This window comes from Rhopalosiphum padi, chromosome 2 (assembly GCF_020882245.1).
Source record: "Rhopalosiphum padi isolate XX-2018 chromosome 2, ASM2088224v1, whole genome shotgun sequence".
Taxonomy (NCBI): Eukaryota; Metazoa; Arthropoda; class Insecta; order Hemiptera; family Aphididae; genus Rhopalosiphum; species Rhopalosiphum padi.
In genome coordinates, this window is record NC_083598.1 from 7136923 (window position 1) to 7155946 (window position 19024).

The 19024-nt window shown below is 32.7% G+C and overlaps 2 protein-coding genes across 2 annotated transcripts in view; both read right to left on the reverse strand.

Moving 5' to 3' along the window:
* Positions 1-19024, reverse strand: part of LOC132919081 (acid sphingomyelinase-like phosphodiesterase 3a) — a 221045-nt gene that overhangs the window by 66398 nt on the left and 135623 nt on the right. The gene's annotated exons all lie outside the window — the stretch shown is intronic.
* On the reverse strand, positions 46-6102 carry LOC132919080 (uncharacterized). Its single transcript, XM_060980430.1, has 9 exons — positions 5478-6102; positions 5363-5419; positions 2707-5262; positions 2301-2623; positions 2039-2171; positions 1683-1964; positions 502-1615; positions 258-438; positions 46-182 (listed from the first exon to the last, which is right to left on the reverse strand). The coding sequence occupies exons 1-7, from the start codon at positions 5632-5634 to the stop codon at positions 939-941; spliced, it is 4185 nt and encodes a 1394-aa protein (XP_060836413.1). The 5' UTR covers positions 5635-6102; the 3' UTR covers positions 46-182; positions 258-438; positions 502-938.

Consider the following 19024-nt stretch of genomic DNA (forward strand, 5'->3'; position numbering starts at 1 on the left):
AATAAAAAAACATTTCATTTAATATTTATGCAGAGTATGATATATTATATTATTATAACATTGTATATTTTTTAGAGTAAGTATACAGTATTTTTACAGAAATCTCTGTAAAATTTTTTTTTTCCAATGCAATTCGTCATCACGCCATGGACCATTTGACCAATGGAAAGACTGCGCATCATCTAGGAAATACAAAAAAAAAAAATAATTTTCAAAATTTTAATTTTAATTTTTAATTTATATATCAAGTGGCTTACTTGAATAAGGACTTAGTATCTCATAATCGGATACATGTGTTTCATCCGAATGAGGTGAGCGCCATGGAAAAGGCTTATTTGGGTCAAAATCTAATGTCCTGTCTCCGTCATCGGTAACATTATTAATATTTAGTGTATAGTGTTCGTAGTCGTATGATTCGGGAAATAATGGCGGTGAAATCTAATATAAAATTAAGCATAATTTATAAAAAAGAAAAAATATTTTAAAATATTTTAGACTTACTGAAGGCGAGTGTAATCTAGCAGGACTGTCGAAAAATGAACATGCTGATGAATCCGACATATTTATTTTCAGATATGCGTTGAACGTCCGTGAATGTAAGTACCAGGTACTTAGTACTTATTGGATAAGGGTGACTATAGAGACTGTGAAAGGGACGACTGTATACGCTAGCTTACGAGTCGATTTTTAATAAATATTTTTTTTCTAGCTCATTATGAAGAGTGGGAAAATTTTAGTAAATATTATCAGTTAACGTTCCACCACTATAAAAAATATAAAATAATGATAGTATTTTTTTTTGAAATCTATGATAAATCTTATCAATTATATAAAAAAAGTAGAAAATGATATTATAATTCGAGCATTAAATATATTTTAATAAATCATATGTACATACAAAAAACAATAATGATAATAATAATGATAACAATGACAATTTATACAATTTTATAATGACCGTGTGCAAGTGTATGCACACGATCGGGTAGAACGTGTCGTTTATCATCCGATCTGTTTAAAGCCAATTTCATTGTTTTAATTGTTTTGATTTTATGTTTAAATGATCGAATCGACACGTTCTCTCTATACGGGGTATATGGTTCATAAGACCGCCGTGTCATTGGTGGTGGTGGTGGTGGAGGCGGGGAAGATGTCGACGACGTTGTCGCCGATGCTGCTGTTGTTGCTGCTGTATGCATGCGTGCGATGACTTGTTGCGCACAAGACGACGCTATCAGCTTACTCGTGCGTGCGTTGAACTCGTCATCGCGTTCATCGGATTCATCGTCGTCGTCGTCGTCGACGGCGAACAAACATCGCTTGTGGTCCTCGAACGTTAGGTGATTGCGTATCACGTGACCTCTAATCCCCTTTGCTCGTATGGTGGTAGCGTTTTCGATGTCATACGCGTAAGATTTAGCGCGTAACGCCACAAACTCGTACATTGTGCGTCCTCCGGTTTCGTCTTTGAACAACCCGGGAATTCTCTTACGCGTCGACGTGTAACACGCATGATCCGGCGGCAGATTAGAGGTATCCGTACGACTTCTCAAGTTCGGGTTGTCCGCTAAGTCACTGTAAAAGTCGTCCGTCGATACACAATACAAGAGGGAATCTGCGAAGTATAATAATAATAATAATAAAAAAAATTATTTTTCATATTCAGTATGGTATATACGTACCGGTGTCGGTGTACAGCAGAGCAATCTTGTCACCATAATGACGTTTCATGACGTTATAGTGATAATCATACATCAGTGTCTTACTCCGCTCAAGGACTGCAAACCCAATATAAATTGGTTTACAGAAATTAATCATTTTGTTGTGCATAGACACTGCTGCGAGATTTTCACTATAAGTGGTACACTGCTTAAACGTCGGGCGGTTTATGAGTTTTCGCATCCTCTGGGGACATGAAACAAGCTCCATCTCGAAACGATTGCGGACATTCTCCATTGTTTTACCTATGTAAGCGTTAATCCATGATATGAAAACAGATAATAATAATAATAATAATTATTATTATAATAATAGTTACCGAAAACGCTATTATTTTGATCTTTAAAAAATTTTTCTTCAAACTCATTTGTCGCTCGTTTACGCATTTCCGTATTCAACGCGATGTATGGTGCCAACCACGGGGATTGTCTAAATTCTAATACTCTGTGCACCTGGAACACATAAAAACATTTTTTTTTTTTTTTTTTATTTTGTCATAAAACCGCAATGTATAGTCTTTATATATATTATATATATACAATATACATATACACATATATATATATTATAATAGATATTACCTTATCGACGATCAACCCGTTGGCGATGGCTTGTTTTAGATTTGAATAATGCACGACGTAGTGTACCTTCCGCTCGAACGTGGCCATCAACTTTCGGACGGTAGAGCCGCTCGGAATACTAGCGTGCGGTAGGAACGGTATATCGTTGTGTTCGTCGTGCAGATGACGCGGGTACGAAATGTCGACTTCGTAGACTCTCCCCACGTCATCCGTATCCGTCATCCACTCGAGCTGAGCTAACGCGACGTCCGGATTCCCCGCGTACCACGAAAAACCGCCGTACGGCATATATCCGCTCATGGCCCATCCGTAAAGGTTATTGCCTTTAGAGAAAAAATTAATTAATTAATTAATTAATACACGATCATATATTAGTATTATTATTATTATTATTATATATAATTACAATCTTGATATACGAGCCACGTGTTCGGTTCGTCGGCTTTGTATCCGGGCGTCTTCGGGTTGTTGGCCTTGGCGTGACGCCCGCTCGCCTGTACCAACCCGCCTCGGATTCCGAGCTCGAAAAATAATATCTGCTCGTAATCGGTGAGGAGTTCTAATTTAACCGACGTGAATTTTAACATACAGTCAAAACTGAACCCGGGCGCCGTGTAATAATACGCGGGGTCCAGCTGGTACGTCAACATGCATATGTCGCGGAAATTTTCAAACACGTCGGCGCTGAGCAGTACGTCGATTTCTAGGTACAAATCACTGTAATCGCCGAGAGTCCGGCAACCGAAGTGATTCCATACCAGGGCCGCATGTTCGTAATCGGTATCGCTCACGTGCGTTTCGGCCAACGCACTGTAGAACTCCTTCCTTGCGGGTAGCGCCGTCTCGCGTAATTTTGCGTAGGAATCCGTGTACTCATACGGAAAAACACCTTTGCGCGTCACCAGCGGCATCTCCGTCGGGGTGAACACTTTTGCGACTTCGCGAAACTTGCAAAAGTCTGAGGTCGTAAGGTTCCGCGCCAAGACGGCCAAACTCGACGCCATGAACCGACACGTATCGATAAACCTAACAGCGAACTCGTTGTTGATATATTTCGAAAACGAAATATACTTTTCCTCGCTGTTAGGTATCACCGATATCGTGTTGGTATCATACCCCAACTCGGTCACAATGAAATGCGCGTCGTAATTCGACAGATTGTGTAAAAAGCACGGAACGAATTTCGGCGTTCGTAATGCGAGGTTGCACGCGTTACACAGAGTTTTAAGAAAACGACCTGACAGGTGGTCGTGATGTGCGACCTTGCGGTTACTCGTGGTAAACGTTTTCGCACACAAGTCGCACGCGGTCTTGACTCCATGCGCGCGCACATCCTCAACAGACATTACTATCGGAACGTTGGTCGTCTTGAGCAATTTACATATTCTGTCGGCCACGTCGGTGACGGCAAGCACAAATCGTTTGGCCACATCGTCGGCGGACTCGGAACCGCGATAAACGGTCGGAGTCCGCGCGATACCAAACTGCTCGAGCAGCTCCGCCGGCACACCGTCCGCAGCTACTACCAAAAATCCGTAACTCATCGGGTGATGCGAGTGCAGCGCGGAGGTATTCACCCCGTAGTGCTGCGTCGTTTTCGGCAGGAGGGCCTCGAAATCGGCATACAAAACGAACGGTAGGCGTTGCGTTTTGCGTAGCGCGTCGAACTCGAGTGTTGACCCTTCTGCCGGCATTACGGGTAAGATTGGTTTGTGCGTACCGCATACCAGACGATGCTGCGCGAGCGCCTCCTCACCGTGTAATTTATACCTCAAAGGTCGGTCGTCAAAACTGGTGAAACACTTTTTACAAAAAAATAAACGGTGCTCGCGATTATTTTTTTGCAAACTAACTAGGCGCGAAAAATTCGAAATATACGTGTAATGGTTATTTTTCTCCGAACCGGCGATCAACAACAAGTCGAAATGATTCGGCTGCTCGTCGTCGACCACCCGCAGCGGGTACGCCGCCGATTGCGTCGAAGATTTATTTTTTTTATTTTTTTTACAATTTTTCACACCGTATACGTTAACCGACGTACCGGGATTAGCTCGCTCGAATAATTTTATCTCCGACACGGGCGTTGGGACTGATAGCGCGGAAAAGTCGTAACGGCACTCCTCGTTCAAATAATTCGCGCCTACTCGTTCACGATGTTCGACTGCTACGTGTTTCACCAGAATCGCCCACTTGAAACACTGACTATCAACGTTTTGTGGGTTTACGACGGCCTTGCGATGTAAAATACTTTCCGGTAACGGCAAGTACGACGAACCACCCATCGGTGTGAACTCGTACACGCCCAAGAGCAGCCCGTCGATACACGATAAGGTGAACCCACTACCCTTGCCCGCGTAAGCGTCTTCTTCGGCGAGAAGAGCGGTTAAATCGCGATCGATCAAACCCGCAACGTCGCTATACGCAAACAATTCCCTCGCGCACGTTTTAAACGCGCGATTCTGGGCAGATTCGTCTTGGTTAGGTACGACATAAGTGGCCTCCAATTTGAGGTTGTATTTAATCGGCTGAATACGCACGCATTCGCGTAATTTGTCGATCAATTCCGGCTCCAGAGAGTGGAGAAAAGCGCGATAACTGACGATGTTATCAACGTTTTTTCTGAAGTACCACACGGTCGTACGTTTAAGTGACGACTCGATTTCAACAAAGCCGGGCGTATTCACCGATTGCATACGCGCCTTTTTTCTTTTGATATTTTTTCGAGTATTTTCCGTATAAGGAGCACAGTGCTGCACCGGCGGCGGCGGCGAAGTCGGTCTCGATGGAGCCGCAGTGGCAGTGGGTGGTGTTTCGGCGGCGACGGGTCGGCTAGAGATGACCGGCGGGCGGGCGGATGGCGAGACCTGAGGCGGGGTAGATGTGACTGAGATGGCCGTCGGAACAGCTGACCGAACGTGCGACGTTGTAGTAGGGGGTGCCCATCTTATAACTGAAGCGCGACCTATCACGAATTATTATAAGATTACGATTTATTAATTAATATTGTCGTTATTATTATTATTATTATTATATTTTATAATAGAAAATAATTTATTATTTACCCATTGTGCCTCCTATCCGCACGGCATTATGAAATTCAGGACTATTTTTAGCAATCTCTATTTTAAAAATAAAATTATTAATAACGTTATAGCAAATAATATTCAATGTACTTACTGTGGCAATTTTGTATATGGGCGATGAGTTTATCCATCCGACTTAATACCTTGCGACATATCCCGCACGAATTCACCGGACCGCCATGGGTTTTAGCGTGTCTGATCAGCACGTTCTTACGGGCGTACACTTTACCGCACGTAACGCAGCTGAACATTTTTAAAATTTAACGAACGTAGAGTTTAAAAAATAAATTTAAGAAAATACGACATGGACGTCAAACACTATAGAGCTCTGAAAATCGTCTGATTCGAAAAAATGTACACGTTATGTAGCTGTTAACCGATTTCTGTATATTGAAGCATAATCAATATTATCGATAATATATGTGAGTGAGGGATGCAATATATATATATATAGTATATAGGAAGTATATACCATGTGTTATCAATAAAATCTGTTCACCCTGATAAACACATTCCATTTCAATGACGAATGACAAAATTAATAAAGATATATATTATGAGTAGGCGTATGCCGCGTATACGAAAAGTATATACTATACTATACTATATATATAGGGTATATACATAGTATATATACTATACTATATAGAGTATATACATAGTATATACTATACCATATACAACTGACCCGCCATGATGATGACGCGTATATATAATAAGTGTATATACATAGTATATGAAAAGTATATACTATACTATATAGGGTATATACATAGTATATGAAAAGTATATACTATACTATATAGGGTATATACATAGTATATGAAAAGTATATACTATACTATATAGGGTATATATACATAGTATATGAAAAGTATATACTATACTATATAGGGTATATACATAGTATATGAAAAGTATATACTATACTATATAGGGTATATACATAGTATATGAAAAGTATATACTATACTATATAGGGTATATACATAGTATATGCAAAGTATATACTATACTATACTATATAGGTATATATATATATATATACATAGTATATGAATAGTATATACTATACTATAAAGAGTATATATATATATAATGGGTGGGCGGTCCGGCGGCGGCGGCCGGCCGCAGGCGGTCCGAGGCCGGGGACATCCGCGTGACGTACGTTCTGGGGTTCTGTGACGCACACTGGCCGGGAACTTGGTGTTCTGGGGTTCTGTGACGCGCATAGGCCGGGAACTTGGGGGTTCAGTGACGTACACAGGCCGGGGACTTGGGGGAGGGGACTGGGGTTCTGTGACGCGCACAGGCCGGGAACTTGGGGGTTCAGTGACGTACACAGGCTGGGACTTGGGGGAGGGGGTGGGTTCGGTGACGTAAACAGGCCGGGGACTTGGGGGAGGGGACTGGGGTTCTGTGACGCGCATAGGCCGGGAACTTGGGGGAGGGGGAACGTTTAGGGTTCACAGAGCGGGGTTTAGGGTTCACAGAGGAGGGCGGGATGGTGAAGCGGAGAGGGGCCAGAACCGGCCATTTCATACTACTGTGAACAATCAAAAAAATATTGTGGTTCATATGCACACACAAATACATATGATTTAAATTTCAAAAACTTTTTATTGAGTACCATATATGTGGATAGTATAATTATGTAGAAGGGGAACCAAAGTATACCGCTTTTTTATTACCGTTTTCTCTTAAAATTAAAATCCATTCAAGATAAGGTTTCTCGTATGCTTTTGTACTCAAAAACAATAAAATACTTTCTCAAATATCCATACATAAAAGATAGTACGAGTCGATAATTTATAATATTAATTTATATTATTATGTATGTCAAACAAAACAATACGATTGTGAAAGAAATTTGTTTAATATAAGCCATAAAGTATTTCTGTATAATATTATATTCTACAGTTTGTGCAAAGAAACACGTTCAAAAAATAAAATACCTATAAATTAAAATTAAGTTTAAACAAATCAACGATATTTTTATAATTGACTAACAACCAGAAAAATAATATAAACTAAAAGTTTATTTTATTATTATTATTATTTTTTTTTGTGGTTGTATGATCACTTTGATTAATATTTAAATTCATATTTATAGTACAATAGTATAAAGATATAGTCAACAAGAATACAGCGAAGGTTGGTATAACGAAATTCTAGATAATATATCGTTCCATTGAAAATATCTTGATATATAATACAATTTTTTCTCGGTCCCTCGAAAATTCGTTATACCAAAAATTGACTGTAGAATATCTAATGTTACATAAGAATATTTTCAAATTTGAATATTGAACTATTGAGTGAATACATTATACATAAATCATATTTTGTATGCGGTTACTATTATGATTATTATACATGTTTGTATTGATTATAACAATGCGAATAAATTAAAAAATATATACATACTTCACCAGTTTAAACAAATTAGAAACAAAATACACCATAGGTACCTTGAGTTATACCTAATTTAATTTATTCATAAAATTTGTTTTTTGTTTTAATTAGAAAACACGCATATTCAATATAATATACTTTATTCACTGGATTTAATAATCGAAATACGGCAGTAAAATTTGTAATCATCTAGGCGAGTCGTCTGGAAACAGTTTTACCAAGATTCAAAAATACGTTCATTATATAATTTTCTGCAATGAAAACGTAATGCGATACGCATTCAATTATATATCGATTCAATTAATTTATATTATATTAATATACTGGTGCAATTTCGTCGCTAAAAATAATGATTCATTTTAATGAGAAGAATGTGCAAATAATTAACAAGTTTGGAATAATTCAAATACTATTGGAATATGGCTGTAACAAACAATTTCATCATACATCAGCAATCGGCCATAATAATGTTCTCACGGACCAAAGTTGATCGTATTTGCGGGTTGATTAACCTCAATTTATTCATTAAATTTTATTATTTTGCAATTTTGGAACTATAATAATAATTACTAATTAGTACTGTACGCGATTCTTTGAGATTCTTAAACGGTGTGCAGGAATTCCGGCTTAATCCCCTTCCCCCTCATCACTCCTTTAAATATAAATGTAATTGAATACATAATGATGATATAACACAATACGTATAACGAAATGGACTTGGGCGTTTACTTTTACGCATTCGACTAATATAAACTATACAATACGAGTAGGTGTATAATTTTATAAATACGCGTGCAATGTAATATCAAGAACAAAATTACAATGGGGTTGGCGCAAAATACGCTACTTTAACTCTGTCCAACTGTTTATTATTATTTCAAAAAAAAAAAAAAGCGATTTTAATGTTCATATTAATTCGTTTATAAAAAAAACGATAAAATGAACACGTCAATATCGCACTGGGACACGTGATCTCTTGATCCAGATGATGGATCGTGACGCAATCGTATTATACTGCACTGCATACCGGACCGGCACATTAGTGTGATCAAATACGATGTGTTATAATATTATTGTCTTATTACGATGAAAATTCGGTAATAATATTGTTATAATATTATATTCAAATGTTGGCCATGTGTAACGTCGAGTGTTGGGTTAGATACTACACGATAATTTGCTTAATGAGGCGTTCGAAAGTTTCAATTCCGCAGTTTTTATTATTTTATTACAGTCTGCAGTCTACCAAATTGTTTTGTATCCTCGTCATATAACTGTGCTTGGACTACATTATGATCTCTTCTAACGCAAATGTTCTCGTAAAGATTTTTTTCTTTTTTCATTCATCGAAAATCTACATAAGTAGTATAATTTGGTAAATAAATTTTTAATATTTTGTACCCAAAATAGATGTTATACGTAGGTTGTCCGATAAATAAAGTACAAAGTTATTTTTAGCGTAAACAATGAACCATATCGGCCGGAAATTTCCATAATTGATAATTTAGGTAACAAACGACATATTCTATGTGATATAACTATTATGGTTTAGTGTTCCGTCAGCTACGTAATTATAAACATGGAAAACCAGTATCTATTTTGCACAAAAGAAGAAGTCCGCGCCGTCATTCGGTTTTTTAATTTTCAAAATATTTCTCCGACTGAAATTATACGTATATATATATATATGTGTTATTTATATTTTCGTTAACTAATCTTTTTCATAATTTTTCAAGTTTAGACATCACTTTAAAAAAAAAATACAAACTGTTTAGATAACTTAATCGAAATCAGGAAGTTGCTCTTAAAAAAATAACAAGAAAATAATATTATTTTATTTAAAAAAATTATCAATTTCCAAAGACTAAAAATAATTTTCGAATACACTAATCAAGTCATCCGAGAAGAAAATGACAATAATGACACAATACAACACAAATTCTCAAGTATAAATGTGACCAATCTATCTGGGTGTGTGCTGTGTGTATGTATTATTATTATTCATTACGAAAGCTGTTCATCCACGTTCGGACCAAGACGGTCGGGAGATAAACGCACTGGAATTTCTAATAAAATATGAGCGTGCATAATGCATAATATGCGGAACGTTTAAAAAGGATATTTTACACGCAAACATCGCCGGACAAGTCGGTAAAGTGGCGATTGGCGGTCTCGCGTCGTTAGCAGTAGCCGTTGCGGAATTCTTAGGGGAGGAAATGGGGTGATGGTAACTTACCACGGAATGAACTTCTCTCGCTGTTCTTGGACACACCACACGCATATACCACGGTATAATGACTTAACGACCTTGTGATGAATCCTTACAAACAAATACGTACTCATCCCATTTACCGTATTTCAAATCCAAAATCTTCTTGAATATTTGTATATGCAGCACATAACACGTTTTTAAACGAAGAACCATTATTGTGACACGTTCAGATCAATTTTGTATACGGTAAAAGATTATCGATTTTATAAAATTATTAATTTGTATTATAATATTATTATAGTTTATAATTCGTTTTGTTTAATTTTACTATTAGTAAACCTATTTGTGAAATATTATAAAATATTGCCACGCAATATCGTAATTATATCATATTATTTTAAAGCCATAAAACGCAAACACAATTTTTATTATCAAGATCAATAAAACGAAAAAAAAATATTTGCACAGATCTCGATCAGTTAGTAGCATTATGGTATTTTATATCAAGGTTGGTCAAGCGCCCTTATCTAAAAACTAAAATGACCATTAAATAGGAACATTCATGTCTTAAATTCCGCCGAATTCTCAAACTGTCCAATTATTCCACTATCGGATGAATTAATATGAACGAGAAGAGAGGGCAACTATCTTCTGGTGCAAGTTTTTCAAAGCTCGTACAATTCTACAGTATTACGTATTATAACAAAAAAAAAAAAAATTATTTTATATTAACCATGAACTGTAGTATGTTCTAATTGCATCAATTGAACTCTTACTTCGATAAATTATACATTGCAATCATGTACTTATTATTCATATTTAATTAAATAAATTATTCTAAAAGAGAATTTAAATATTATAAACTTAAACAAAATAATTAATAGATACGTATATTTTTCAATATTTTATCTCGTAATTATATTTCATTTCTATAAATCTATTTCAAAGTAGTTTCAATTCAATGCGCCATGTAAAATAAAAGTCACTATAAAGTTTAAATATAAAACTACATTCAGATGTAAAAATCAATATTAAATTATACGATGTGCACTGAATCAGTGTATTATTAGATAGGTACCTTCACATTTTTTTCATTTACATTATAGTAACCTTCGATTTCGAGTTATTGTGAAATGTCATATATAATATAATAGCGTATGAGCATCCATGCTGGATAATAAATTCAAAATCTAAAGCCAACATATTGTTATTATAATTTAATTCCATTATTACAAAGTCTCAAGAGAGTATCATCGTAATAAAATTATTGTTAAGCTTTTGGATGCTAAGGTAAAATTAACATTTTAATATCACGTCATTATACTGTAATGTTTTGTTTTTTTAGTCCACTGGTTGAAGTTAATATTATGCATAATATTTTCAAGAAATTAAACTATTAGTTAGTAAGTTAATAGTTTTTGTTTTAAGTAGGTAAGTATATTAGCTAACCATAGTAAAACCAATTTATTTGATAACTTCAATACCTACCTCTATATTTATTGATGCGTTGAGTTAATTTCAGTTAACTTTGAGTAGAACTTATACTGGATAAAATATGAATTGTATGTGAAAGTTGAGGTGACCAGTGGTTAGGCTAAACCTAGTAGTTATTAATATAACATCAGATTGTATACTGAGTATAAAATTTAATTCACCCTACCTACATAACGTTCAAACTTCAAATAATAATATGTAAATATAATCAATCGGTGTAATTAATTCAATGACCATCTATTAGCTTTATTATAAATCAATAAATCATATAAACTAAAACCCAAGAGAAATACTGCATTCTATTATTAAAAATGGAGGAAAAAAATATTTAATTTAACTATTTGTTCACCGTTAGCTATTTTTTGTATACACATAAAAAAATAGATAGGTTTACAAAATACATCATTACGTGCACGTCGTGTAAAAATGATTAAACCTAACCACAAGGTAGTTTGTAATTAATGAATCCTAAGTAAATTAAATTGGCTAATGATACGTGAAATTAATTTTTATGTCGCTTGTGTATACCTACATACATGTTTCATATACACACAAAATAAAAACAATAACGGTATTAATGCCAGTGAGTCTGGATAGTTTATATATGTTGGAAATCGTTGGCTAATATACACTGCCACTATGTCACCCCCAAACCGTATAGCAGCTATAGTTCTGGGGCTTAAAGATAATTCGGATATAATAGTTACACAGGCATTAGTCAACTGCACACGTAGAAAACCACAAATCAGTGTACACGAATCAAAGGTTACCAGAAACCGTACGAAAAGGACCGTTTCCGAGCCGTTAAGGACAAAACGATCCCATCGTGCCTCGATACACACACATAGCCACGTAAGATTAATCGCTCGAGACTTATCGGGTTTCTACCCCAACAGCACCATAATTCCCCTCAAACCGGCTAGCGAACTCTACGGGGAACTCTAAAGGGGCTCACTTAGCATTTTCCGGAAGCGTCGTCGCAAGTCTCTCACCCTTGCCCCGGTTTTGGGTTTCAAACGCTTCATACATTGTAAGACGGCGACAGTGCACCTTTTATAATATCTATTATGACCACTACAGTAAGGTACAGTTTGCTGGAAATTATTAACGTGTACGAACAGTATAGTCGGTTAAAATTACCATAATATACATGGTTGATCAAAACTGTTAGTTTAGTACAAGCGTTCTCAACCATGAATATTCTAACACGTATGATATTATATGAGTTATTGATTTTTGTTAGCAAAACAAATATCTTACTGTAAATATAAATACAACGATCATTTATAATAGAAAATTTAATTTAGTTGTATTTTCCTTACAGTTGTTTTTCAATTTTTTTTAATGCAAACAACCGTATATTGTTACTTTTTCAAAGTTTAATAAGCGATCAATATTTTTAGGTTGATTAAAGAAATAAAAAGTCATCATTATTTCTACTTACGAATAATTATTTTTTATTTTAATGGATTTTTGTCTATAAACCTTGGCGTATTCGTTCTTATGCGTAGGTACCATATTAATATCTCATATTATTGATTAAAATTATTGTTACCGAACACGTGTAAGATAATTAAAATATTCAAAATCAAACATATTTTTTCAATTAAAAACAATATCGATGAGTAATGATAATTAGAATTCAACATATTTAAAATGTATAAGGTGTATTTAAAAACAATATCAACTATAAACAATACTGTACCAACTAGTACGACATTATAACATTTTTTGTTTCAAATGTTTTGAAATATATATATTTACAATTTTCGATTACAAAAACCGTAAAGTAATCATCTCATATTATATGATTATTGTTGTTTCCATATCATTATTATTTATATAGGTCTGACGGGTTATCCAATGTATTATTATTATTTTTATTATTTTTTTTTTCGATTATCGCGGAAACGAAATGTCTGTCTCGTGGGACTCGTATAAGATTACTCGTACAACATACGTTAAAGTATTGCAGTAATGTGAAACGAAAAATGTCATCTTCCGAAACGTCAACGAACTGTGCATATTATTATTACATACGTACACGCGCCGTAATACCTACACTGCGAGTTTCGGTCGACTGTTTTGAAATGTTCGTCAGAGCACTATTATAAGTTTCCTCCGACTGGATCGTAAGAGTTTCGCATCCCAACACACACACACACACACACAGACACACACACACACACACACACACACACACACACGCACAAGCACTGTGTGTACGCAGTGCAGTTAAAACTGTTCAGTGTAAACTGCGAAGAGAATATAACGTGTATATGTTTAATGAGTGTACGTACGCGTATGCGTAAAGCGAACGCAGTCGGAAACAACAGCTTGTGGTTTTAGGGGACGCTTTAGTGAATCCTTTGTTTACTCCGAGCGATTTGAAATTATGACCGAGGTATCATTATATATATATATATATATATATGTGTGTGTGTGTGTGTGTGTGTGTGTGTGTGTGTGTGTGTGTTAGAATGTGTGCTTATTATGTTACGCATGTATAAAACCCCAGAAAGTGAATACCGAAATTCCGAATTATTAATAATAATACCAATAATATAATTCGTAACAGAACCGAAATAACTACGAGAGAACGTACCTATTTTGTTCATTTCTATTGTAGTTTCTGTGTGCGATTCTGTAGTATTTATTTTTAATACAGAAAAACATTATTAATTTTTCTAATCGATTTATTTATTTTAATATTATTTTATGAATCATTTTTAAGATAAAAAGAGCTGTGCCGAATACAATTTAGACAACATTTGGCGAAAAAACCAGGTAATTTCAGAACTATCTGGTTCTACAACGGAAAAAAAACACGCTTCAATTGCATTATATTTTCTATACGGATGGTGGAATTTGTTTCGTTCTTACACAGTTATACACTCGTAATTTTTTTTTTTTTTGAGACAGACAAAAAAATGAAGTTATTGAATTTTTGTACACACCCCTTCAATTTATAAAATAGCTGTTTGAATATAAAAAGTAAAAATAAATACATTTTGAAGTATATTCTTAAACAAAAATCTACTCGAATAAAATAAATACTAACTAGATACAATTATACATCTATTTTATGCATTTTAGTATAATACAATGAACCCTCGACACCCTCCTAATGGACACCGCTTAATACCAAAACCTATTCTTTTAAGGGAGAACACAGACATTTTAACAAATTTTCAAGAAAATCCTCTGAACATCAAACTCTTCAATTAGCATATACCTATTTTAATCTTAATTTAAACATAATGACAAAATCACGACAGAAAAACGAACTACTAAAAACGTACTAGTAACAGAAAATGAACTCATTCAAAAACAGATTTTTCTCGCCAAAATAAATGGTATCTATATTATATATTATGTATGAATTCTTTATTTTTTTATATTTTTTTAAAAGCGTATTGTTAAAATATTAAAAATAATTATATTATTAAAACATAAAACATCAAATTATAATACTATAATTTATTTTAACTTAACCTTTCTGAAAACTGGACACCTCCGAACAGCGGACGACATTTTGGTGACCGAGATTATCCGCTATTCAGAGGTTTCACTGTAATTAACTCAAAAGCTACTCGTTATAATTAGATGCATCAACATTTTTAAAACAATCATCTGCAGGTTAAGTCACAATTTAAACACAGTTTAAAAAGCTGATTCTCATTCGAGAAAAAAAATTTTATACCACATACCGCCGCAAGACTCTCTTTAAATAATATAAAAGTCACGTATATTAAAAAGTGTGTGCACGCTTGGTGTGTCACACTGTATAAAATAACATCGATGTCTTGATTCTTCACGGTGGGTTACGACGACTGCGTTTAAAAAAAGGAAGGAGATTACTTCCAAACAACGCAATCGGAGCGTGTTGATGTTTTGGAGCACATTTAACGCATACTTTAACCATTATAATATTGTTTAAGAATATCAAAGACAAACTTGCTTTTCTAATAGATACTACGAATTCGTTTGTAATAAATAATAATATACCCTAAATATAAAAATATTAGATGTACCTATCTACCTATCCATTTCTCAAAACCTATTAAACACAACTCGTATACAACGGTCATATTATTCTAATAATCCATTTCTATATAATGGTATGTGTAGCGTTTTCGACTTTTATTGCAGCGATGAGACTATATTATATTGTTTTATTGCAGTTTCTGTTTCTAAAAAGAAGAACTTTTTGACGGGCACCATTTTGGATATAAAGTGACGTATAAATTGTTTCGTTTTAATTTCCAAGGTCTTGAATAAACTTTATCCTTTCTTGAAACTTAAACAGTAATGCTCGCTTTAAGTAAAAGAAACTGTAATTCAAAACAAAATTTAATCACACTATTTTAAAAGTTATTTAAACATTTTAAAGTGACAACTGAACCTTTTACAGTTTTACTCGTATAAAATTTCTATTTAACGACCATTTTTATGTTTACAACCATTCGAATGGTGAAGTGTTGAAGATACATTTTTTATAATATAAAGTATGTTTTATTTGCTCTTATTAAACAAATTTATTAAAAAATTTACATATTAAATATTCTATTCTATTGAATACTACAATTTTACAAGTGCCTTACATATTACTAGTATTTATCAATAAGTACTTTTGTTAAATTTAAGTTAACATCATTATGGTAACAATTATTTATTTTATCATATGATGTAATTTATTTACTAATGATTGAATAAAATAAAATAAACAATAAAGTTACTAACTTCCTAAAACAATATAATTTTGTAAAAAATAAAAAATGTAAGTTAAGTATAGTTCAAACATCAGTTATGCGAAAATATTCAATTTAAGTTATAATATAGTATATATTTAATTTTAATTTATATATAAATAAAAATTAATTATTTTCTTGATATTACTATTATTGAACTTATTGATTTTAACGAAATTAAATTCGAGGTTTTGATACAAACAGATAAATAAATTATACTGTCCTATTGAATCATTTACAATTGCTAAAAAAAAAAAAAAAAAACGGTCAATAATTTAATTAATTCAACACAACACAACACAACACGGTAACCAATTTAGACGAATGCTAAATTTAAAACAAGTAACAACATTGTACAATATGCATAAAATATTATAATTATATTATGCCTATTAATACCCGAATCATAAACTGAACCGTTTACTACACAAAAAGGTACAATAATGTTGTTTGAGACTTTAATCTCGATCAGCCGTCGTCTGCCCATTTCTGTGTTGAGCCTGTATTATTATATAATACAGAGTTTTTATAGCTTGGTCGGTGAAAAATAAAAATAAACTTTTATATCGATTGTACATTAATAAAGAAAAGTTGTGGAGGCCCGTGACGCGCAAGGGCTTATAAAAAATTCCATTATGGGTGATTGGAAAATATTTTCAGTACACTTGCTGTGTAAAATAAGTATTAAATTATTAAAAACCTCTCGGGGGTCCCGAGGTCATGGCTGCAGATTTTCGATCCGGTGTATCATGATTTCGGTTTATGATTATGAAACGATGAAATCGTTATTACTGGGTTTTTAATCAACAAAGCTCGTCATGAAGAAAACTACTTTTCTATTTACTATTATTATTATTTTGTCAAACATGTTTCTATAATAATTTTTAGGTATGTGGAAAAAAATGTTGAATACTAAGTCTTGATTCACTGTGAATAAAGTACCGATAAAATTGTTGATTGTTCGTGTATACAATTTATAAAGTAAATTATCAATAACTTAAAAAAAAAGACTTTCAAACCTTAGAGTAACTAAGAATTATTTTTCTAAGTGTATCTTAACACAAATATGCATTGAAGTAACTTGAAAGTAATTTGGATAAATTTAAACTGAATAAAACATAATTAAAAGGAGAAGTCAGTGCAAATAGTTTTCAAAAACGTCAAGTATGCATTATTAATACGTTAACTATGAAATATTAAAATATTTATCGTTTTTATATGCTATCATATATTTTTTTAATTATTTAATTTGAATTTAATCAAAATGTACAATTAATTTTACACTGAAAAGCCTAGAACAGCTGATCAGTTTATATTTTGCCGATCGGTTTAAAATTAAGTATTTATTATTTCGAAAACACTTTAATATTAAAATTACCTATCACTGAGTTTGTTAACCTTAGTTGTGTAGTCTTGGAAAATATGTTTAAAGACAACGATTCCTATATATTGGATAAATGACATTATACATTCATGTTTGTTTCGTGTTTGTATTTGTTTCAAATTAGTTTTCATTTTATATTTCCTGATACAGTTAATTATTAGTTAATATTTATTGTTGTATCTACTATTTTTCTAATCTCCATATTATATTTTATTGTGGAAGACAATAATATGTATTTACTTGAAATAGTTAAAAATAGTTTTGTTGTAAAATTGTAAGCCAAAATGTTAATAAAATTAAATTATATAAAATTGAATTAAATCAGTTATTTTTATTTCACAAAATACAATACAGTATGTACCTATTTGGAGAAATTATCAGTTTAGAACAATATTTTAAAATATATATATATAGAAAAAAAGAATTAAATGAATGTAGTCACTCTAACACAATTAATATTATATTATTTAAATTGTTTATTTATATACCTACCTATTGTGTATATATTATTACTATTCTATAAATATAAATATATTTATTTTTTTTATACTTAATGTATTAAAAATAAAATTAGATACGTAATTATTGATGAATAGATTCTATAATATGTCTTGTTATAAACCTATGTATCTACACGTGTAATAAAATAAAATAAAACATATTATATTTTGCACCCAAAATAATACTTATGGGTACTCACAAAAAAGTATTTTTATTGGTGTACAACATGGCCATATGCATCAACGATATTTCTTTTACCAATTTATTGAGTATAATAAAATGTATGACTGTAAAGTTTTTATACTTGAATTTAAGACAATTTATTTGATGTGTAATATGTATCATTTATGTATGGATTCAATTAATAATAAATTAATAAATAATATAATAGAAAATTACAATAAAGGTGACATACAAATTAAAATTAAGTTAATATAGTGTCCCAAAAAAAATTGTATTTACTATTCTTCGATTTTGTATATAATACAAAAAATCAATAAAATACTACTCTAATAATTATTAATTAATTACATATCATAAAATTCACGGTAAGCCTATATCAAAAAGTTTAAATTAAACGATGGTACGCAGTTGCATCGCAATTTGACCTTAACCAAATGTTATTAATTTGAAATATGTCATTATACTCGTAATGTAAATATTTCCAATAAATAATAGAATATTTTTTGTCTGTATTTTTTTCTGCTCTTCATAATACACATTATTAAATATATTTAATATATTGCGTGATAATATATTAACTTAATATATATCACCATATTATATTCAAATAAAACCTTAAAAAATAAATATTTAAGAATTTTTTTCATAATTCATTGTATGTTATTGGTATTTTAGAAATCATATCGTCATATCGTTACATA

Bases quoted from the DNA above. Each gene is read 5' to 3' on its own strand.
- LOC132919080 (XM_060980430.1), bottom strand. From the start codon at position 5,634: ATGTTCAGCTGCGTTACGTGCGGTAAAGTGTACGCCCGTAAGAACGTG. The intron at 5,263-5,362 runs GTAAATAATAAA...AATTCGTGATAG, and splicing joins GCGGATAGGAGGCACAATGG to GTCGCGCTTCAGTTATAAGA. The intron at 1,616-1,682 runs GTACGTATATAC...TATACTTCGCAG, and splicing joins TCTGCTGTACACCGACACCG to ATTCCCTCTTGTATTGTGTA.